At 30.8% G+C, this 22,331-nt stretch overlaps 5 protein-coding genes across 5 annotated transcripts; 3 read left to right on the top strand and 2 right to left on the bottom strand.

Annotated features, from left to right (window-relative positions):
• Nucleotides 1–1,016: 1,016 nt before the first annotated feature.
• LOC129885162 (uncharacterized) lies at nucleotides 1,017–1,598 on the top strand. Its single transcript, XM_055959363.1, has one exon. It carries the CDS (start codon nucleotides 1,017–1,019, stop codon nucleotides 1,596–1,598), a length of 582 nt encoding a protein of 193 aa, XP_055815338.1.
• A 786-nt stretch (nucleotides 1,599–2,384) lies between these two features.
• Nucleotides 2,385–7,655, bottom strand: LOC129887752 (sucrose-phosphatase 1-like). The gene is made up of 9 exons (XM_055962966.1): nucleotides 7,501–7,655; nucleotides 6,353–6,436; nucleotides 5,988–6,287; nucleotides 5,485–5,586; nucleotides 4,920–5,114; nucleotides 3,556–3,846; nucleotides 3,228–3,417; nucleotides 2,898–2,944; nucleotides 2,385–2,819 (listed from the first exon to the last, which is right to left on the bottom strand). The coding sequence occupies exons 1-9, from the start codon at nucleotides 7,582–7,584 to the stop codon at nucleotides 2,721–2,723; spliced, it is 1,392 nt and encodes a 463-aa protein (XP_055818941.1). The 5' UTR covers nucleotides 7,585–7,655; the 3' UTR covers nucleotides 2,385–2,720.
• A 3,261-nt stretch (nucleotides 7,656–10,916) lies between these two features.
• LOC129885161 (uncharacterized) lies at nucleotides 10,917–11,969 on the bottom strand. Its single transcript, XM_055959362.1, has 2 exons — nucleotides 11,840–11,969; nucleotides 10,917–11,125 (listed from the first exon to the last, which is right to left on the bottom strand). The coding sequence occupies exons 1-2, from the start codon at nucleotides 11,967–11,969 to the stop codon at nucleotides 10,917–10,919; spliced, it is 339 nt and encodes a 112-aa protein (XP_055815337.1).
• Nucleotides 11,970–13,486: 1,517 nt separating this feature from the next.
• LOC129885160 (uncharacterized) lies at nucleotides 13,487–16,240 on the top strand. Its single transcript, XM_055959361.1, has 3 exons — nucleotides 13,487–14,359; nucleotides 15,057–15,611; nucleotides 16,037–16,240. The coding sequence occupies exons 1-3, from the start codon at nucleotides 13,487–13,489 to the stop codon at nucleotides 16,136–16,138; spliced, it is 1,530 nt and encodes a 509-aa protein (XP_055815336.1). The 3' UTR covers nucleotides 16,139–16,240.
• Nucleotides 16,241–18,080: 1,840 nt separating this feature from the next.
• On the top strand, nucleotides 18,081–22,331 carry LOC129887751 (protein NEN1-like). The gene is made up of 6 exons (XM_055962965.1): nucleotides 18,081–18,467; nucleotides 19,113–19,270; nucleotides 20,264–20,310; nucleotides 20,924–20,987; nucleotides 21,418–21,770; nucleotides 21,961–22,331. Exons 1-6 carry the CDS (start codon nucleotides 18,122–18,124, stop codon nucleotides 22,196–22,198), a joined length of 1,206 nt encoding a protein of 401 aa, XP_055818940.1. The 5' UTR covers nucleotides 18,081–18,121; the 3' UTR covers nucleotides 22,199–22,331.

Raw genomic sequence — 22,331 nt, 5'->3', positions numbered from 1 at the left:
CAAGTGATAACAAAAGTTGTTTTTAGTGATTTTTTTTTTAAAGTTAAGGTCATTTTAGAATCTTTGTAATTTGTCGTTGATGATTTTCGCCCATTTTATCAAGTCAGTCATTTTGAAAGCTTCAATAAAAAAATAGGTATGAATTCATAGTTTTAAATATACAATAAATTCAATACTAAAAACAATTAAAGATGAAACTCATAAAATTTAAATTTTTGGTTCGCCACCCCTTTTAGCAATAAACTATAAAAAGAGGTGCTAGATTCCTTCTGAAATGAAGGCTACGAACTAATTCCTATATATATATTTAGAAAATATTCATTTATTAACTTCTTATGTTCATCCATTTAAATTCCAATCCATTTATTTGACACTCCGATATTGCATCAAGAAATTAAAAAACATCTACTAACAATAAACTAGATAGAGATATGATAAATAAAGGTTACAAATTAAACTAATTAATATATATATATATATATATATATATATATATATATATATATATAAAAGAAAATATCAACTTAATAACTCTCTATTTTAACTCCTCAAATTCCAATCCATCCATTTGGTGCCCTAACATGCACCAAGAAAAACCATCTACTAACAATAAACTAGAAAGAGAGGTGCTAAATTCCCAATAAAATGAAGGTAATTACAAATTAAACTAATCATTATATATATATATATATATATATATATATATATATATATAATAAAGTTGTCCATTCATTAACTCTCTACTTTAACCCGTCCATTTGGCACCTGACATACCCCAAAAGTAACCATATTCTAACAATAAACTAAAAAGAGAGGCGCTAAACACCCCAAGTAAATGAAGGTTACAAACTAATCACCATATATATATAACAATCTATTTTTAAGCATAACCACACAAGATAAAACTAAATTTGTAATGTATAAATACTACGCTCTACTTTCATTTATCATTGATTATCTCCATTGTTTTTTCTCCTTCTTTCCTATAAACTAAAAAAAAAAGGGGATTAAAAACAATGGCTCCTCAAACAAAAATAACTTTTCTTATTATTGCAATTTCCTTTTTCCTCACAATTCCATCTAATGCATTTGATTATACATTAAAAACATCTCTTTCTCCGTCCTCTCTTCCCACTACTAAAATTATTCCTACAAAAACTACTCCTAAACCTCAAATCTTGGATGTTAAACAAAAATTACCTCAAGTTGTACCAAGTGACAATGTCCCATCATTTGTGAAAGCAAGTATGGTTGGCACAATGTCCAAGACAAAAGAATTCATCCAAAATGTAATTGACAAAAAATTGGCTATTAGTGCAAAATTAGACCATTATCATAAGGATTGTCTTGAGACATGCAAAGAGGTTTATGAAGATGCAATTGATGCAATGAAGAAGGCAACACAAGATGTCAAACAAGAGAATTTTTACAAAGCAAATGTTGATATTAGTGCAATGTATTCATTCCTTGAGACTTGTCATGATTGTGTTGTTGAGACAAAAGAAAATGATGTTGCCTTCCAAAAATTTGAAAATTGGGCAAAAGGAATTGCTAGTGATTGTCTTGACAAAGTTTCTAAAGAATACTATAAAAATTAATATATATGGTATTCAAATTTTAGTCATCAAAAGATATTTACAACATGAGAATTCTAAAGGCAGGTTGGTTGTTATCTGCTATAACAAAGATAGGTGACATGATTGTATCGTAAGAATTTTTCACACTTTACGATGTATTTTATATTGTCTTGGTGGACAACGTGACGAAGAAAAAAAAATGATATATTATACACCTACGTTTTAATTTACATGTTTGATTTTTCTTTTGTCTGTTCAAAAAATATCATTTTTGTATATTTAATAGAATGGAAAAATACTAGTACAATCAAATCTCTCTATAACAATCCTTAATTAACGAATAATTTTTCTTTGAAATTAACTTTTTATGTTATATTTTATCATTCTATGATAAACTTTTTAACCTATAACAACAAATCCATGCCTATAAGGGTATACTTTTTTTGTAAAGTTACCACTTTATAACATACTTAATCAAATATTTACCTATTTATTATTTTATAATAACCAAAAAGTAGTCTATTCACTATTTATTTGTGATATAAATTTAATATATTTTGTAAGTTCTGATAAAAGAATTTAAAACGACGAAAATTCTTGTGAATGTCTGATATTATAGATACATAACATGTAATAACTATAACAAAGAGACTTCACCATTTTAACCTGTCTAAATTTGACCCAAGCTGCTCTTTTGTCACCTCTAGACATTAGACAACTGAATTAAGTTATCTCGAAAGACCTCAAAGATTAATCAACTCGAGTTTGAAGAGACTCTTGGCATGAAATAAATCTAAAAAGAGAATGTAGAGATGATTATATGTGATTTTCATTATGAACAAGTACTCCTTACAAAGAGGAACTCAAATTCCTTATCTCGAGACCACATGTCCCAGAAATGTCACTGAATCAAACCAAAACTCACACTTTTGAAAATTTAGCATACAACTAATGTTCTATAACGATAAATTTTACAGCTACAACTGTCGAAAAGAAGAGCAATACTTCTTATTACCTAAACGATTACCCTTCTTTTCGGGTTTGGGTTTGTAATACATTCATCATCAAGGAAGAATGAGAACAAACAGTGTAAGAGGGACAATGTGCACTGGTAAAAGGAACGCCGACTTTTCAGAGTCAAACCTAGAAGAACCAGGTCGTGGAGTCACTTGCTGACTCCGCGCCCTGCAGCCAAGTCTGATGCACGTGTGTCCAAATGAGCCCGTCTGCAACTGTCACATTCTGTAAGCGAAAAAAGGAAATTATAACAGGTTTTGGATAGCAGGGCAAAAATTGCAATGATCCTTCAACAAACTTCACCTTTGAACTTAATAAGACAGTAGTTATGCAACACTGTCGCTCCTCGCCTGTAGGAAACAGCATATTTTAAGATATTACAGTGAAACATAACAAGAGTCAAAGAGAAAGAAGATGTAGATCGTGTTAGTATTGGAACATTCTCACAGAAAGGAGATGTAGAGAGGTTGTTTCTGATAGACCCCCTCGGCTCAAGGGGAAAATAGTCCAAAGCAGTCCAGAAAAAAAAATAACACAAGTACACGAAATAGCAGATGGTAACAAAAAACAACACATAGTAACAGAACAGTAACTACAAATAAAAGACCATCTTACGAAGCAAAAGACACTTACCGCAAAGCTCCCATTTTTTGAAACTCACTAACCATGAATCTGAACCAATAACCTGTGTAGGCAAGACTTGATCAATCCAAATACGATATTGTTTACCCTTTTTGTCTCCATGACACTTTTCCAATGTATTTACGCATTCCTCAAGAGATTTCTCAACTCCAGATGGATGCACAAAAGTACCAGATGGTCTCTGCAGCAACAAACAGAGTGAGCAAATTCCAATTGTCATGCGAAAAAATAAGGCATTAGGGAACAACCAAAACTCAAGCATAAAATACACATCACTCGAAAGAAGACAACAACACAACGGTAGGTATAGGGTACATACACAAACTGCTTTCAGCTTCGACAAGTAAAGATCAGAATTCTCAATCTCTCCACGCCTCCATTTCTCGAAAAACAGGTAAAATTTGACAACTTCATATGCAGGAACAAAGTTCTCCATCTTGGTGTCTGACATATCTGTAACGTCTCTAGGAGAGGTACTTGGTCCAAGGTTAAAACGCCCAATGGCTTGTATTATACCCGCGGCACATCTCTCTGTTGCATGAATTATTTTTGGATTATCTTTCGCATTTGCAGCATGCCATTGTAATAATTCCTCCTGTGCATTCGCTACCTGAGTGAATCTAGATTTTTTAGAGCAGTTCTGAACTCAAAACAACAACATACCCAATGTAATCTCAAAAGTGGAGTATGAGAAGGGTAAAGTGTACACACACTTTACCCCTACCTCAGAAGTAGGGAAACTGTTTCCACTAGAGCCTCGGCTCAAGGAAAAGCAGTCCACAGAATCCACAGATAATAACAAAACAACAGATAGTAGTAACAGAAACTGTTATGACGGAAGGATGCAAACCCAAAAACAGAGAAAATAAATAACACCAAATTTAACGTGGAAAAACCTTTCAAATTGAAGGTAACAACCACGGGATCTTCAAAATCCGAATTGCTCCACTATAACAATAAGAGGGTTACAAATATTCTCCTAAATGGCTACACAACAATTGCCAAGTAAGGAGAAGTAATAGCTATAACAACAAAAGTAATAGGAAGAAAATCACCCAAAATAGAGCTGCTGTTCGGAACCTAAAATGGGATGTTTCTGACCTCCAAATCCGATCTCCACCGTTCAAATCAAACACTAAGATGTTAGGAATACTCAGTAAAAATTTCAGCCCGATCCAACGGTTAATGAATCGGCAAAAGCAATTTGAAGGTTGCTGATCGGAGAGGCAAAACTCTTGCGGAAAACACTCTTTTCTTCTCTCTTCTCTCTTGTTGAAAGCTCTCTCAAAAACCTCTCTTATGTGCCTAATGTCTCTCAAAGACAATACCAATGAGCAATTACATAACTCTCTCAAATCATCCTATTTATAGAGTGGTACTTTTTCCTAAAGCCAAAACCAACTCCAATTAGGATTATAATTCCAATTCTTTTCCAAATAGAATTGGAAACCAAATTAGGAGAATTATTCAAATCCTTTTACAAATAGGATTAGGCCATGGGCCTTTGGCTGGAACATGGGTCATAGCCCAACAGAAACTACAACAAAATAATATGATAATCAAGGTACAAGAAATCAACAGATAGTAACAGATATCAATCGTATGACAGTTCTGAACTCAAAACATAAAATATAAATCAGAAGATCATAAAACATAAATCGGAGAAGTAGTTAAACCACTGACCATCACACCATAAACATCTGGGATACTGAAAAGCTCAGCATCATTTCCAGAGTCACCACAGGCAAGTATTTTGTTTGGTAATTTGCCTTCGCTCTTTAATTTCTTAAGCAAATATGCAAGTGCTTGTCCTTTGCCAGCACCTTGCGGCAAAATGTCTAAAGCCATCCCTCCACTGTAAATTATTTTGACATCCAACTGATCACAAAAATTGAAATATCAAAAATTAGAACAAAAAGATACGAAACTTTATTAAAGAGAAACATGCTATTATGGAGCATCATATTGATCCTATAAGCTATAAGGAGTAAATTTCATAAATGGTCATATAACTATGATTTTTCTTTCCACCGAAGTCACATGATTAGTTTTCTAACAAAAAAATCACAAAACTTTCACCTACTAACACAAAAGTCACAATTCTGGTCTGATGAGTGATAATTTTTTCACTCTACATTTTAACCTTTTTTATACAGACCAAATTAAACGAGGCCTGAAAAAAGATGATAGTTATATGACCATTTATGAAATTTTTACCGAAGGTACAAGTGTAAAAGTGGCATCATACCCCACGTTCTTCCAAGCGTTTGGAAAGAGTTATCATTATATCTTGAGCCTTGTCTTTCTGAATGTAGAAACTGACCTTGTAAGGTCGTTGCTCTGTTTCAGACTGAAGGGTGAAAAGAAAGTTTATATATGAGATATCAATTACGATAACAATATTCAGCATACAAACTGGTATTAAAATTCAAAATTCCTGTCGATATATAATAGAGTTAATGGTAAAAAACATACCTAAACTATCACTTTTCACGAGTTTCACACTCAAACTATCAGTTGTTCCCTTTTCTTGTCTGAACTATCCTCAACCTTGTATCAAAATACACCTCGGAGCTGATTAGGCTAACTATTAGTTGTTGTTCCCTTTTCCTACCTAATCTATAACATAGATGGTGATAGTTCAGGTAAGAGAAGGGACAAGTGATATTTAGTGTGAAACTCGTGAAAAAAGTGATAGTTCAGTGTGTTTTTGACTATTATCTCTATATAAAATGACACAAACATTTGTACCTGAAGTGTGAGTTCAGGAAATTTTCTTGTCTCCTCTGTTACTATTTTCCGATCCCATTTGTTATTTAAAAATGCTTCCCAACCATCATCTGGCAACATAAAGTTACCATATGTTATTTCAGTTCCCACAGACATAATGGTAATATCCGGAGTTAGCATGGGCTTCTCTTTTCTCAACTCCATGTAAAGTGTTGGTGATCTCCCAGTTGAGAACACTAGCAAGGAGTTTTCGCGATAATTGGTTTCCCATAAAGCATTGAATCTAAGCAGAGAGAGGTTCTCAGGATCGTGATGATCGACCTGTAAAGAACGTCTCGTGTAAGTTACACCAGCATAAGGAAAAAAAGCAAACTACAACAACTCACCATTGTTTGGTCAAGATCTGAGACTATCATGAGACGTGCTGCACTAGTTAGCCGATCCATGGTTGATTTGATATTAGCTTCACTCTGAAACAAGAGAAAGAAATCTCAGTCAATAAGTCCGTTTGTTTTTTTGGTCTGAATCTTGATCATTCATATTTTAACCATTATGTTTCGCTTGTTAATAGGTCTGAATAGATCTGAATGATTAAGATTTGTAACAAAGTTTTAATATCATTAAGAGATTTCTGTTTCTCTGCCCCACAAAGACCTCTCTAAGGTTTGAGTACATCTTACCGTCCTAGACTCCAGGTATTACACTGTGTATGTTGTTGTTGTAGTTGTCCACTTAAAAATGATAATTCACAAGTTTCGTTAGTTGAACTCTACCAACATTGGCCATCATTATCAACTATCACCACCAGGGTTCACGATTATCAACTACCACTGTCCACAACCACCACTATTGTCAATCACTACAATTAGTCATCGCTATCACTAGCCACCATTTAGAATCATCACCATTACCACAACACTACCGACAATCACCAATATCAGTCCCTACTTATATATCCCTAACCACCGTCACCATTCACAACCATAAACTGAAAAAAGTGTTTATTAGCTTATTGTTAGCAAACACACTTAATAGTGTTAGCTTCAATATTTTTATCCAAAACTGTAACTATTTACCGCACTTGACACTTATCAACTACTCCCTCCATTTCAATTTATTTGTCTTACTTTCATCTTTAGTCCATTTAAAAAAATGTCTTTTTTTCAGCAATTCTTTAATTCCAACTTTCCACGTGATATATTTAAGTCGTCAATTCTTTAATTCCAACTTTCTACGTGACATATTTAAGACGACAAGATTAAATAACATTTTAATACATTCCACATATTTTCACTTTCTTTACTTTATTAAATTTTGTGTATCAAAACCATACAAACAAATTGAAATAAAAAAAAATAGTTCTTTTAATCGTAGGCTTTAAGAAACCCAATTCCAAGTGCAAGTAAGAAAATCAGAACTGAATCATCACAAAAATCACACTACATCCCCCCCCCCCCCAATTCTTTCTTCTTTTTTATTTCTTTAGAAAGGAAAAAAAAACACCTTACCCAGAAAAGTTAACCAAATGGGTTACCTGAAATGAGGTGAAAGAAGGAATTTTGGGAGTGGAGCAGCAGCAGCAGCCATGAGGGAAACCAGAAAAATTGAACCTTAGCATAAGAGAAGGCACAGACTTAAAAAAGACAGTTAATTTGTGTTTTTTTTTCCAATTCCTTTGGGCTTCTTTTGTAAAGGCCGAAGAGCAAAGCATCTTTAAATTTTTTTAAAAAAACTAGTATAATTCACATAAATCTCATATATTAAGAATTAATTATATTATTTTTCTAATTTTTTCAAATTATATAAACATCTTAAAATTTATGAATTTCATATATATCATTGGACTTTCGAATATATCCGGATACATAGAGGAGGGATGTATTAAAGATGGGATAGTGATCTATCAGGAAGGGAATAGGACATCCAGATACATAGGAGATAGAGAGATGTATCTGAGAGGAGAGGGATATATCTGAGAGGGGATAGGGATGTATCAGCGAGAAGGGAGTGATGTATTCGAGAGGAGATTTTTAAAAAATAAAATGTGTATTTAGGTAATTTTTTCAAAAAACTAAGATCAAATTCTAATTTTATACACAATAATAATGAGTCAATATTCGAAAACATAAGTAAAGTATTTTTTTTGTGAGTTTAATTCAGATAAGAAAGGAAACAACTTATAGTTCAAATGTGTTTTGATAAATAATTGGTGATAGTTGATATAAAAAAAAAGTGAATAACTAATAGTTCAAGTAGGAAACTCGCAAAAAGCATAATTACTTACGTTGTATTTTTTGACAATATTTTCGGTAATATTTGCATATGTAATTAGATTTTTTTACAAGAATCATCCTACGTATATATTATTTTTTATATATATAGGTAAAATTTAATGAATTTATGTGTATCTGTTGCTAATAGAGTAAATACATCCGGACAATATATATAAAGTCAAAATATTCTAAGAAAAGTGATAAATTTAAAATCAATATACTAACAAGACTAAAGATATTCTTGACGTAGTAGATATTACATACTAGAAAAAAATATAGATATTTCCAGACTTTAGGTCTATTTTCTTCAGTTTCATACCTATAGGCCAATGCATTGGTAGGTTAATGCACGACATGACAAATTATCACAAATGATTTTTTAAATTTTTTATCTTTAATTATATTATTTTGATGAATATTGTCATATTTTATTTTGAGATAGTCCTCTTTCATGTGATTACATCCACATTTTTCTTTTTTAACACCTTCACTCATATCAAAAGAGAAGTCATGTGATCGGAAGGGTGGTTACATGATAATGATAACATCTTATATCTGAATCGATGACTCACTGTTTCTAAATAATAAAGAAGAACATCGAAACGTGTCATTAAAAAATTGGTCTAATAATCCACCATTAGAATATGAATATCGCTTATCGAGAAATGATATATTGTGTATATACAAAGGTATACTGCATATATACAGCTCAAAAAATTATTTCTTATACACACTTTAAATTTCGAACATCCTTGATAAAATTTCTCTTCATGGCTGATGCTGGTGATTCTATTTAAGGCATCTACAACAATACCATGTGACCAATTATCAATTTTTTTGAATTCAGGATCATCACCATATATCTCTTTGACACATTCTTTGCAAGTTTCCATATTTGAGCCCATTGCACTAACATCCACATTGGCTTTATAATAATTTCCTTTCATTTACATCTTTTAATGTGCTTTTCATGGCATCGACTGCATTCTCATACACCTCTTTACACGTTGATAGGAGAAGTTGTTAGGTCATTTGCAAATGTTTGATATGAAAAGGAGATGGAAATTAGGAAAATAATGAGCAAAATGGAAATTTTGTTAATGTGGAAAGCCATTATTTTTTTTGATAATTATTTTTGCAAAGAAGAAAAAAAGAGGGGGGAAAACAATGGGATATAGGCAAGAAATTAAGCAATGAGAGGAATTAATTTATGAATTTATATGGAAAAGCAATTGAAACTTGGTTGGTGATACATGAAGTTAGATTTTGTTTGAGTTAATGATGTATTATAATTAGTGGTTTAGGTTTCATTAGATTTATAGATCTCTCACTTGTTTATTTAACAATGAGTTTGTCCAAATATTTTTTTCACTCGACAATAAGCACATGTGTAGGTCAGTTCAACATCGAGGTATATTTTAAAATAAAAAGAGTGATAGTAAATAAAAGGAGTAATACTTTAGATAGGTAAAATGAAACAGAATAATTAAGATGTCAAACTCGCAAAAAATAATAATAATTTAAATATGTTTACTGCTACCATTTCAATAATTAGTTGAAATTTACATTTGAATCAGACTAATTCGAATTTATAAAATGCTAGCATTCTGGTAAACTCAACTAATTCATTCCTAAAATTCAAATTCGCAATCTTTAAACGCTTGATGTCACAATAAACTTCAGTTACTCTTGTTGATTGATCCATTTTCATTTAAATGGATAAGTTGTCACTTAAAAATATAAAACAATATGTTTATTTTTTGTATCTTACTACTTTCTCGTCTTACTTTTTGTACAATTCTGTATCGAATGCAAACAATGTTTGTGAATCCGAGGGTAGCTCAAAAACAACTAAGTATATTCCGCAAAGGTAGGAATAAAGTCTGTGTACATTACATCCTTTCCAAATCTCATTCTTGGGACTACTCTAGATATATTATTATTATGTTGTTATTATTTTTTGAATTAACCATTTTTTTCGGGTATTTCAAACATTTTAACTAAAAAAAAAAAAGTGCTTATCTACATCTTCTTCTTTTTTACCAAACAGATAAATTGATTATCTTCTATATATGTTATATATTGTATTTGTGAATTAATTGATTTAGTACTCGATCGAGACCTCTATCTTCTATAACTTATTTCATCAGGTATATAACTTGAAAATATTTTTTTGAATCTGAGAGTATATCGAAAATAAAAGTTTTACCTCACACAAAATAAAAGTAAGGTCTGCGTACATACATCCCACCATATTTAGAGCCCACTTATGCAATCACGATCATGTGACAATGGGTATGTTATTATTGTTGATGATGAATAATTAGTTAAGCAACAAATAACTTCAATTATCGCTTGTGTGAGAAAGAAGTCATGAACTTGGCCTTACTTCACTATTGAGAAATGAAAGAAGTTTTTCATCTTCAAGTTTAATTCAGACAGACGTAAGCGTAGCTCCCTTCTTCTTCTTTCTTCTTTTAGAAGGGGAGGAGGAGGGTAAGGAGGGGATGAAGCAGTGTCAAATCAATATAAATAAGAAAAAAGAATATTTTTTATTGATTCACTTATTTTTATTTAACTCAAAAAGTTACATAAATAAATTCCAAATTTTATTAAAACCACATAAAGTACATTTTGAATAATAATAATAATAATATTACAAAATAGAAGATTGAATTTAGTTGTAGTGTTTGAGGGTCTTATGTTGGAGGATCCCTTTGTAAAGAGCTTGCCAATTCAAAGGCATGGATTCAAAGTCCTTTAGATTATTCCTTCTCTTTGGATTATGATCATCAACTTCTTCAACTTTCTCTAATAATTGGGGTCCCAATTTTACAACTTCATTGGAAAACCTCACCTTCTTCTTTTGTTGGTCTTTTTCTAGTCCTGTCATTCAAAAATATTCACCAAAATTATTAATTTCTCAACATCTTCAATCATGCGTGTATGTCAATAGTGGCAGAATCAAAATTTTCATTAAAGAATATTAAAAAACATAAAAGATAATTTAGGAATAATATACAAGAAATGCGAATATAAAATAATCTCATGTTTGATTGCTCAAAATATTTTCTATAGAAAAACAGATTACTTATAAAATAAGAAAATAACATCTTGGGCGAGAGTAGGAAACACAAATTTCATAATTAATGATAGTTCACGTTGATTGTATCCTCCTCAACCCTCATCACCTTCCCCCTGACCCCACCCCCAAACCGACTCCCCCACCTTGAGTATCACCCCGCCACCTCTACTCCCTATTCCATAGTGTTTGCCTATATTGTATATAAATACTTTGGAGATAATATTTTTTACTTACTTACTGAACATCAGAAAAAATAAATATAAAAAGAAAATTCCTACTTACCTTACAAGAAAACGTCATCATTTGTATCAAACAACACCCTAAGTATGAAATAAAAAGTTTAAACATAAACTATTTCTAAATATTAAAATGTATTCTTCTTTCTCAATCATATTGAAAAGAAAAGTACATCACATAAATTAGGACAATTAAAATATATACATTTTAGAGCAAATTAATTTGGCGCGATATCTTAGTAATAAATAAATAAAAATAAAAATGGTCAAGATGTATACTAATTTCAATCTCAATCTTCTTCTTGAAATCAGAAAGGAGGTGTTTATGAACTTTCAATGCAAAAAGGACAACACCTCCAGAGACTACAAAAACAGCAAAAATTCCAGCTCCCAATGATGAATTCTCCATTTATTTTTCTATTTCAAAAAAAAATCCCAAATTTTATAAAATATAATTTCCAAAATATTTTTTTTTTTAATTCCCTTTTAAGGGAAAAAAAAGCTCAAAGAAAATTTTCTTTGAAAACTACAAAAGAACACATTTTCTTGACTTATATATCTATCTCTTGCAAAAAAAATATTTTTCTCGATTATCTTTTAGGGGGGAAATAACTCAGAAAAAATTTTCTTTGAGAGATACAAAATAAAACATTCTCTTGACTTATATATATATATATATATATATATATATTGCAAAATTTTATATTTCTGGATTATTTTTTGGGGGCGGGGGGGGGGGGGGGACATCAAAGAAAATTTTCTTTGAAAACTACAAAAGAAAACATTTTCTTGACTTAAAGATGAGGTTATGAGCAAAGCTCATGGGACAGAAAATTTTCATTTCAATGGGAAAAAAAATGGAGTAAAAAGGAAGAAGGAAATGCCTTTATTTTATGTACAATTTTCAATGCCTTGAACACTTTTTTTTATATTTTATTTTTAAGGCATTGACTCTTAATTTATGTGATGGCCTTAAAAAATAAAATATTACCCTTTCTATTCTTTTGTGGATTCTGAATCTGTTAATAACTAAAATTTAGCTATGTCCTAGAAATTGATTGGTCCATTTCAAAAAATTAAATTAGTGATGGGCAACTTATGTCGCTAAACAGCAAAAATTTATCGCTAATTTAATTAACGATGGATAATTAGCAATGAAATATCAAAAAAAATTATTAGTTATGAGCTATTTAGTGACAATGATTTTTGCAAGTACTTCCTTTTTTTTGTCGTGTGATGATCGATCACAAGCTTGTGTAAGATAGTAATGCCTACGAAGAAAAATTTATAATAACAATAATATACTTAGTGTAATTTCACAAGTAAAATATGAAAATGTTAAATATACGCAGACCTTACCTTTTATCTTTGTGAGATAAAAAAGTTGTTTATGACTATGAGAAAAATCTTAATTGATTTCATTTCTTTACAAAATAATGTGGAGATAACGACAAGTTAATTATTTTTATAAAAATGATTCAAATTTACTTTTGAACTATGCAAAATAATTTGAAAATATCCCCTAAACTTTGGTGTGACCCTTATATAATTTTTTGTGTGACCCTGACGTAATTTGGTGTGACCATTCATCTTTAACTTTTCCCACACATAAGTTTTTGCATATGTGTTCATGCTTTTTGTGTTTATCATTTAATCATCAATTAGCTCCCAAACAAAGCAGGAAAGTTAAGTTATTCTTAAATCAATGAAAACTCATCATGATCACATTAATTGGCCTTTCAATTACATGACATATTATGCAGTACTATGGGTCCTATCATGTGAAAAAAGAAAATCTTTTATATCGGTGAATCATACTCTATAAACCATATCATCATAAAAAGTAACTGAAAAATCTTTTCATATATTTAATAGTTGTGTTCTTCCCTTTTCAACAAAAATACAAAATTTACTTAGCTAAGAAAAATGTCATTAGAAGAAAGTACTAGTAGTGATTATCCAAATAAAGCCATTATCTTAAATATTAAACCAAAAATTTTATCCAAAAACTTGTTCTTGAAAGGAATTTTATGCAAAACCCTAATCTTGTTAACCCTAATTCTATATCTAGTATACTTTTTCTTGTCCAATCATCCATGTTGTCAATCACCATCATCAACATCCCTATTACAATTTCCCCCCACAAAAAACATCATCAAGTCATCAAAACAATATTATTTTAATTCCAATATTAAAACCAATATTAGCCATTTAATTTTTGGAATTGCAGCCTCATCAAACACATGGGGTGAAAAAAAATGGTATGTAAATTCTTGGTGGAAACCAAATATAACTAGGGGATATGTTTTCTTGGATAGAACCCCAAATGAACATTTACCATGGCCTAATTCCTCTCCCCCATATAGAATTTCTAGTGATAATTCGCGATACATGCCTTACAACAAACATGGGATGCCATTCGCGATTAGAATGGTGAGAGTGATTGAGGAGATGTTTGTGGAAAACCATGGCCTTGGTGTTAGGTGGTACGTTATGGCTGACGATGACACTGTTCTAATGATTGACAATTTGGTTAACGTGCTATCGAAGTATGATCACACGAAATATTATTATGTTGGGATGAATTCAGAGTGTATTGTGAGTAATTTTGGTATGTCATTTCAAATGGCATTTGGTGGTGCTGGTTATGCATTGAGTTACCCTTTAGCACAAGCTTTGGCTAAGAACATGGATACATGTATAAAGAGGTATCCAAATTTGTATGGAAGTGATCACATTTTACAAGCATGTATTTCTGATATAGGAGTCACCATTACCCTAGAAAAAGGGTTTCATCAAGTGAGTAATCAATCACCTCTTCTTCTTTTTTGCCTGGACAGAGATAGATTCATAATTTAAAATTAATGATATTTCTAACGACCACCTCAAGTGAATATATACAATAATAAATGTATTCATAATCAAATATATAGAGATATTTGGTGGCCATGATGGCTGTGATAATTAAAAAAGTGTGTAAGTAAGGGGAGCTAATTAGATCTTACCTTACTAATCCTAGCGTGTCTCTGATAGGACGAAAGTCATTTTTCATGGGAAAAATATATTGCAGGAAAATATCTTTGAATTTTTTGGTAATTAGAAAGTGAAGGTATTTTCCAGAATTTTTTTTCTTTTCTTTTTAGTTTGTCTCCAAAAATGATATATTTTATATTTAGAAATAATTTAACTTTTTAAACTTCTCATTTATCCTTATTGAGATAAATAGTCACACAAAATATCTATAGTTTGCTATAGACCACAAGTCTCAAAAGTCTTTAATTATTATTATATTAAATTTCGTGCTCAGTCAAACATCATTACAGTACAAACTGAAATTAAAGGAATAGTAAATTAGGCAAGTGTTATGATGAAATCTTTTAAGTACTCAAGATTAATTATTATGAGTGAACTTATTCTCCCTTTAATTTTGACTTGATTTTTTTTTTTTTAATAACGGAACACCAAAAAATAATTTTCTCATGTTATTTCATTTCAGATCGACTTGCGTCACGACATATCGGGTTTTTTATCAGCTCATCCACAATCACCATTCCTATCACTCCATCATCTTGACTTAGTAGCTCCAATTTTCCCTTCAATGAACCGCTTTGATGCCTTAAATCATCTAATGAAAGCAGCAAATGTTGATCAATCTAGACTATTGCAACAAAGTACATGTTACAATAAGAGACACAATTGGACATTTTCAGTATCATGGGGTTATTCAGTGCAAATTTATGACAAAATTCAATCACAAAGTTATCTTGAAAAACCAATTGAGACATTTGGTGAATGGAGAAAGGGGGCATGGCCACCTTACATGTTTAATGTTAGAGGATTCAAGAATAGTAATAATAATAATAATGGCAATTATTCTTGTGGTGAAGTTCCAAATGTTTTGTTTTTTGATTCTTTGGAGGGTACTAGGTTGAATCATATTGTGACAACATATGTCAAGAAAACTCCTAGGAGTTGTGCCAAAAATGATCATTCTTCTGATGATGTCATGAAAATTCATGTGTTTTCTCCTCTGCATAAGCTTCATGTTGGGGTAAGTTTACTTTTCACTCCCTCTGTTTCAATTTATCTGTCTTATTTTCTTTTTTTTAGTCTATTTTTTTTTTAAAAAAATGTCTCTTATTTTCTTTGGTATATTATACATATGTATATATGTGTGTGTTTGAGTATTGATGTGGTCCTTTTGGGAACTCTAAAACGAAAGGAATTTTATATAGTCAATTGAATAAAAGTAGAAGAAGATTTATTTTGGACCCCAAATTTATAAGCGCTTAAATATACGATTTTATATGATAATTATTATTTGAAGAGTTAAAATAGGAATTTCTTTGATTTTTTTTTTCAATATTAATATTGAGGTTTGTATTATAAAAGTTTGCTACCAAGAGTACTTTTTTTCATGTTTTTTTAAAGAAAAATATGTGTATAATCCTTCTCTTTTTTTTTGTGTTTGTACAGGATGGTAATAGAAGAGAATGTTGTGACATTATTCAACCAATTGGAATGGACTCAATGGCCATCAAACTTAGGACTTGTATGAAACATGAAATTATTGCCTGAGAAAAAAAATGTTCCGTACTTATATTGGTATTAAATTAAATTTCAATTCGTATTGAAAAGTGTCATGTTGAAGTAAATCACTCTTTAATAAAGACAACTTCATACGCATAATTCTATCGAGACTTTTAATTAATAATGAAAGATTATTTATTACTCTATAAAAATCCTTGTTTGGTAATGTAGCTTAATTAGTCGTGCCGATTGATTTAGCCCTTTGGTGAAAAAATTCACCTAACTTCAGTATTTTTTATGTGGAAGTTATCTCAATATATAAAATTTGAGATTAAATTTGTATAATATTTAATTGTAGGGTATTAGCTAAAATCATAATAAAACTTATACTAAGATCTTAGGATTATAACCCAAGGATAATTTTGTCTAGGACCAAATGATCCATCACCCACCAAGTCAAAATCCTCTATATATATATATATATATATATATATAACAATAACAACCCAGCGAAATTCCACAATTTTGAATCTGAGGAGGGTAAAATGTAAAATCATATATATATATTGGAGAGGGTGATTTGAAAAGGATAAAATATATATAAACATTATCTTTATTTTTATAAAATAAATACTCTCTCTATTCAGAACGAGAAAGTATGTTGTCCTATAAACCTAGGAATTATTTATAGTACTACATGGCTCTTTTGCCTTTATTACAACTTTATATTTTCTTGACCTTGAATAATAAGTGGATGACTAAAGACAAGTGAGAAGATTAAAAGAGATAATGGCCAACACAAAAGGAAAAAGGAAAGAAGAAAGAAAGAAAGGATAACCAATAAATTTAAGAAGCTTGTCCACTAAGATTGTATTTTTCTTTTCTTTTTTTCTTCTACTCGATTTTCATATTTATTTTAAAATTTGACTAATCTAATTTTCATATGGGTCGTGTATAATAACCTAAACCGCAATCCCACTATTGAGGATTATGAAGTGCTCTTTATCTAAGGCGAGACTCTATATGTATGTTTAAATTTAAAAATTTTAATTAAAAATGAAAGTATTTATCATTCTATCACAATTATTGATGATATTAAAATTATATTTTTTACTATTGCACATTTTAAGTCAACGTTCGATTCATCAAACTTTCTCTTTAAAATAAAATTAAAGAAAAAGAAAATATAAAAATAAAAATTGTTAACTAAAAGTATGTTTGGACTAATTTTTCTATATCTGATAGGCTTCAAAAAATTAAAATATTTTTCTCCATTTTTTGGATAATAACTTTTCTGGTAAAAGACCGAAGTTTTCTTTTTGAAACTCGCTCATGCATAATTAAAAAACAATTCAATAATTGTAAAATATCCATTTTATCTTTAATTATAGAATTTTATATAATATTATATATTTTAGAAGGAGAGCATTGGAGTAACTGGTAAAGTTACTGTCATGTAACCAAGAGATCCAGGTTCAAATCTTGGAAACAGCCTCTGGCAGAAATGCAAAGTAAGGCTGCGTACAATAGACCCTTGTGGTGCACCGGGCTGCTCTTTTATTTTAGATCACAAATTTCAAATGAGATTTATTTTTTATTTTTTATTTTTTAAACTTTTCATTTTTTCAGCTTCAGCATTAAGATTTGTTTCGAATTTACCATGTCTTTTCCATGAAATGACAAAACTACCCTCTCAAGTCACACAATACACTACACTAAAATCTAACTTTTTCTTTTTGAGTCGATTTTAAATATATATAATTTATTTTATTTAAAAATATAAGATTTAAATAATATTTTAATGCATTATATACCACAAAATAAAATTTAAATTATTCTTTTTCTAAAATTACATGTCAGGCTAATTAAAAAACATAAAATGAACCCGATAGAATATTGTGTTTATATTTATAAGTTCAATAATTCACACACATAGCACTATCTATACATACATGCATCTATATAAAGACTCAAAGAGTGATATATCTCTAACACAAAAAAAACAAAAGCAAAAACTACATTCTCAATTATATGTACAATAACTGTGAAAGCTTAATTCAATTCAGTTCAACTCAGCTCGACTCGACTACATTAATGGAGATGATCATAGATGGAGAATATGACCCGATTGTGTTCTTTGATGTGGAGAGGAGGTTTTCGAAACCGGGTCAGGATTGGGTCTTAGTGGAATTCGGGTCGATATCCGTATGCCCGAGGAGGTTAATTGAGCTTGATAGCTATTCGACCCTGATCCGACCCGATGACCCGTCATTCTTGGATAACTTTTCGGATTTGAAAAATGGCATTACAAGAGAAGCCTTAGCTTCTGCCCCTCACTTCTCTCAAGTTGCTGACAAAATCTACCAAATCCTCCATGGTAATTTTAGCATTAAAAACTCTTATCATTTTTTAACTTTTCATGTGTTAAAGCAACAGTAAAATTATATTCATATAATTTAAGTTATGTGTTTGAGGCATAAAATTAATTACTGAAATTTGCATTAAGGTAGGCTACCTATATTGTACCCCGTGGTAGAGCTACCTTAGTAGGAAAATTACGTTATTTAGCTTGATCAAAATTTTAATTTTAATTATATATATATATATTTTCTAGGCGTGTGTTTATATTTTGACATTCCTTAGTAAAATATTTGTCTTGGTCGTTGATGCCACGGATGTTTCATGCATTAATTTGACATCCCTTAGTAAAATAACTGGCTTTGTCATTGATATTATGGATGTTTCATGCACTTATTTTTCCTTTTTACGCTAGTAACGTAGAAAATATATATTTTTTAGTTCCTCACCCGTGGTCGGCACCTTCTATGAGACTAGATTAAACTAAATTAGAATCGAAAAATTTCACTTTAAAGATAAAACGCTATGTACCAAAAAAAATGACTCTATACCTAAGGCTCAAATTGAAGCCCACAAAAGGATTTCATCCCATCACAATCTTCGATACTACCTAAAAATAATTATATATGATGAGATATTTTATTATTTTTTTGTGATGACACAGGGAAAATATGGGCTGGACACAAAATTCAGGAATTTGATTGTATTATAATTATAGAGGCATTTGATAGAATTGATAGGCCAGCACCAGAACATAGGCACTTGATTGATTCACTTCCATTGTTAACAAAATGGTTTGGAAAGAGAGCTGGTGACATGAAGGTATATATCTCTTTATAACTTTGGTGAATGTTTGTTACATGATTTTGCACACTCTCGAGAGTGTAGCTTAATGGTCAATGAAGTTAGAATAGACTATGGAGGGAGGGTCGTCTGACCTAGTGCCATAATTACAGATTCATCTGAATTTAGTAATTTTGGTTCGTACCACTGAATCAATCGTGTTTTCTCTACTTTAATTTATGTCATATTTTTATTGTTAATGTGTTTCAAAAAGAATATCATCTTTTATATCTAATAATTCTAGGGGTATTAAATAATAAACGAGTTGGACTGAATTTGTCGAGGTCAAAATATGTTGGAGTTAATAAATGAACGGATCATTTATTTGGGTTGAAATGAGCTATCTAATGGTTCATAACCCAACCAACCACTTCTTGCTAAGTTTTAAATTATTTTTTGGTCAATTTGCACAACATATCACCCAACTTTTAGACAGACTTAATTAGGTGGGTGAAAAAGAACCCATTTAATAAATGAGCGGGTCAATTAGGTTGAGCAGGTCATGTTTTCATAGGCTAATTTTTTCACTCTTAATTAATTCGTCAATTTCAATATCTCATGTGACATTAAGATCACAAAATTCAAAAAGCTCTTTTATATTCTTAAATTTCATGCATATTGAAATTAAGACACATAAAATGAAATAGAAAAAGTATAGAGAAAAAGTAGATTCAGAACCCAATACATCATATGGAATGTGAGAGAATTTCGAACTCGGACTCATAAAGTTTAAATCTTATATCTGTCTCTGTTGATAGAAGACCAGAATCAACCAAATCACAACACCGACAAAATAAACTTAATAGACAAAATTATTTTGTATGAGCACTTGTGGGGAGGTTTCAAGTATCCCATAGATTAATGTGTTATAAACAATAAAAAATAATTATCTAAAATCATGTATTATTCAATTACCCTTCCTTTTATCCAGATATTTTGATACTAAAATTTGAGTGATAATATTTTTGGTAGTTGAAGAGTCTAGCAGCATACTTTGGATTTGAAGAGCAAGTACATAGGTAAGTATGAATATTCATTTGCATTGAGAATAATTAAGTTGATTCTCGTAAAGAAGATACAACGGTTAAAAATATATTTGGATTTTTTTTTGGAGTTTTATATCCGATCTATCAGGTATTTGCGTCTTTTACCTTAAGTAGCACTAACTATTTATCAAAATACACTTCGAATTTGACTAGACCAAGTGTTTGAATACAGTTGCTAATAGACGTGTGACAACTTAATTGGCCCATTAAATGTTGTTCACATGACAACTACTCATTAATTTCGATGCATGTTTTGATAAATAGTTGGTGGTAACTAATTCGGATAGAAAACGCAAATACCCAATAATTCAGATAGTAAACTCACAAAAATGATACTTCACGTGTGTTTTTAACCATTATTTCTATTTTTAAAAATTTTACCAGTTTTGTTTGATAATTATAAAGAAATTAAACTTGATAATAGTTGGTTGGTTGAGTTATACATGACTTATTCTTTAGTTAATCTTGATTCAATTTATCTCAGCTCAAGTAACCATTGAACGAGTTATTGTCCCGCCAATTTGACCCGCTAATTCGCCCATTTGACACCCGCCAAATATGTGACTTTTTAATGTGTAATTTTCAGGAGTTTGGATGATGTCCGATTGAATCTTGAAGTTGTCAAGCACTGTGGAACTGTTTTATTCTTGGTAAGTGTAAATAATTAATTTAAGACTACATAATATGAAATCATATGTATGTGTATGTATATGTATATGTATGTATGCAGTATGTACATATGTCATATTGTGTGCAGAGTGTCAGAGACAGAATTTTCACCGAAAAGGTTCAACATCTAATATATATATATATAAAAGAATAATTAATGTATTTGCAGTGATTTTTTCAATGATGGGATACAGATGAACCCCTTTCCGCCGCCTCTAGCTCAATCCCTGACTAGAGGGGCGAGGGAAGGGGAGAACTGAAGCCCGAGTTGGTTGAACCTAAATGCCCAAGTTGGTTGAATTGGCATTCAAAAATCATTTCTATTTTGATTCTATAAAAGTTTTTTAGTTTCATTTTTGAATAAAGTTAGACGAGGGTTCTTGAGCTATATAAGAGCTTATTTATTTACAGGAGTCTATTTTTCGCAACGTATTTCCTCAAGCTTCATGGATTTCACCCCATGAAATTGATATACATTCTACTTACGCGATCCTGGCCTCCTTCTATGATGGAAACCCGAAAATACGTGTTATGCACAAGACCAACGATTTGAAGCTGCATTGTAATCGCCTCAATGTGCGGTTTGGAATCAGGAAGTTCGATGATGCTAATCCTCGACTCACATTCGTGGTAGATACGTTGTTTTGTTTATATGAAGTTCTGGATAAATGTGATGTTCATGTGAAGAAGAGGTACACGGAATGTGGTGGTGGCTCGGAATGGTTGCCTGTTGTTAACAGAGATTATCAGAGCATTCGGTTGCAGTAAGTTGTTTGCACAATCTACCTTTTGAATTATATGTTCGGACTCTTCAAAAATTGGGACACAAAAACTAAAAATGAGAGGTTGGATTATTATGGTTAGTCAAAAAAAATTCCTTCAATATATTCTTTCATATCAAAATACTAATTTTATTGAGTCGCCCTTGATGCTTTCTATTTGCTTAATGTGCAGTTTGAAAGCTAGAGTACTGGATGGTGACATTGTTCAATGGGAAACACAAATAGAGAGATATCAAAGTGGAAATTTCACAAACCAAAGAGTTGAGTATAGTAATTTTGACTCTGAAGAATTAGAAAGATTGTTCATTCCTGGGAGTTATGTGGATGCATTTTTCTCTTTCGACACCTTTGATAATACGAAGAAAGCAGGAATCAATTTAGTCGTCGATAAGTTGATTATACATCGCTAATATGGGGAAAATATGATTAGTTGAGATTCATATAGTCAACCCCAGTTTGTTTGAAATTGAGTCATAGGTATTATTGTTGTTGTCATTTACTATTATTGCTTAATTAATATCTATTGTGAAATTGATATGATGA

Source organism: Solanum dulcamara, chromosome 4 (assembly GCF_947179165.1).
Source record: "Solanum dulcamara chromosome 4, daSolDulc1.2, whole genome shotgun sequence".
NCBI classification, from domain to species: domain Eukaryota; kingdom Viridiplantae; phylum Streptophyta; class Magnoliopsida; order Solanales; family Solanaceae; genus Solanum; species Solanum dulcamara.
This window is presented reverse-complemented; position numbering and strand designations above follow the sequence as displayed.

Coding starts and splice junctions, on each gene's coding strand:
- LOC129885162 (XM_055959363.1), top strand. CDS start 1,017: ATGGCTCCTCAAACAAAAATAACTTTTCTTATTATTGCAATTTCCTTT.
- LOC129887751 (XM_055962965.1), top strand. CDS start 18,122: ATGTACAATAACTGTGAAAGCTTAATTCAATTCAGTTCAACTCAGCTC. Junction 18,468..19,112: donor AATCTACCAAATCCTCCATG/GTAATTTTAGCA, acceptor GTGATGACACAG/GGAAAATATGGGCTGGACAC. Junction 20,988..21,417: donor GTGGAACTGTTTTATTCTTG/GTAAGTGTAAAT, acceptor ATTTATTTACAG/GAGTCTATTTTTCGCAACGT.
- LOC129885161 (XM_055959362.1), bottom strand. CDS start 11,969: ATGGAGAATTCATCATTGGGAGCTGGAATTTTTGCTGTTTTTGTAGTC. Junction 11,126..11,839: donor GAAGATTGAGATTGAAATTA/GTATACATCTTG, acceptor TTTGAATGACAG/GACTAGAAAAAGACCAACAA.
- LOC129885160 (XM_055959361.1), top strand. CDS start 13,487: ATGTCATTAGAAGAAAGTACTAGTAGTGATTATCCAAATAAAGCCATT. Junction 14,360..15,056: donor TAGAAAAAGGGTTTCATCAA/GTGAGTAATCAA, acceptor ATTTCATTTCAG/ATCGACTTGCGTCACGACAT. Junction 15,612..16,036: donor TGCATAAGCTTCATGTTGGG/GTAAGTTTACTT, acceptor GTGTTTGTACAG/GATGGTAATAGAAGAGAATG.
- LOC129887752 (XM_055962966.1), bottom strand. CDS start 7,584: ATGCTAAGGTTCAATTTTTCTGGTTTCCCTCATGGCTGCTGCTGCTGC. Junction 3,418..3,555: donor CGAAGCTGAAAGCAGTTTGT/GTATGTACCCTA, acceptor TTGTTGCTGCAG/AGACCATCTGGTACTTTTGT. Junction 2,945..3,227: donor CAAAAAATGGGAGCTTTGCG/GTAAGTGTCTTT, acceptor TGTTTCCTACAG/GCGAGGAGCGACAGTGTTGC.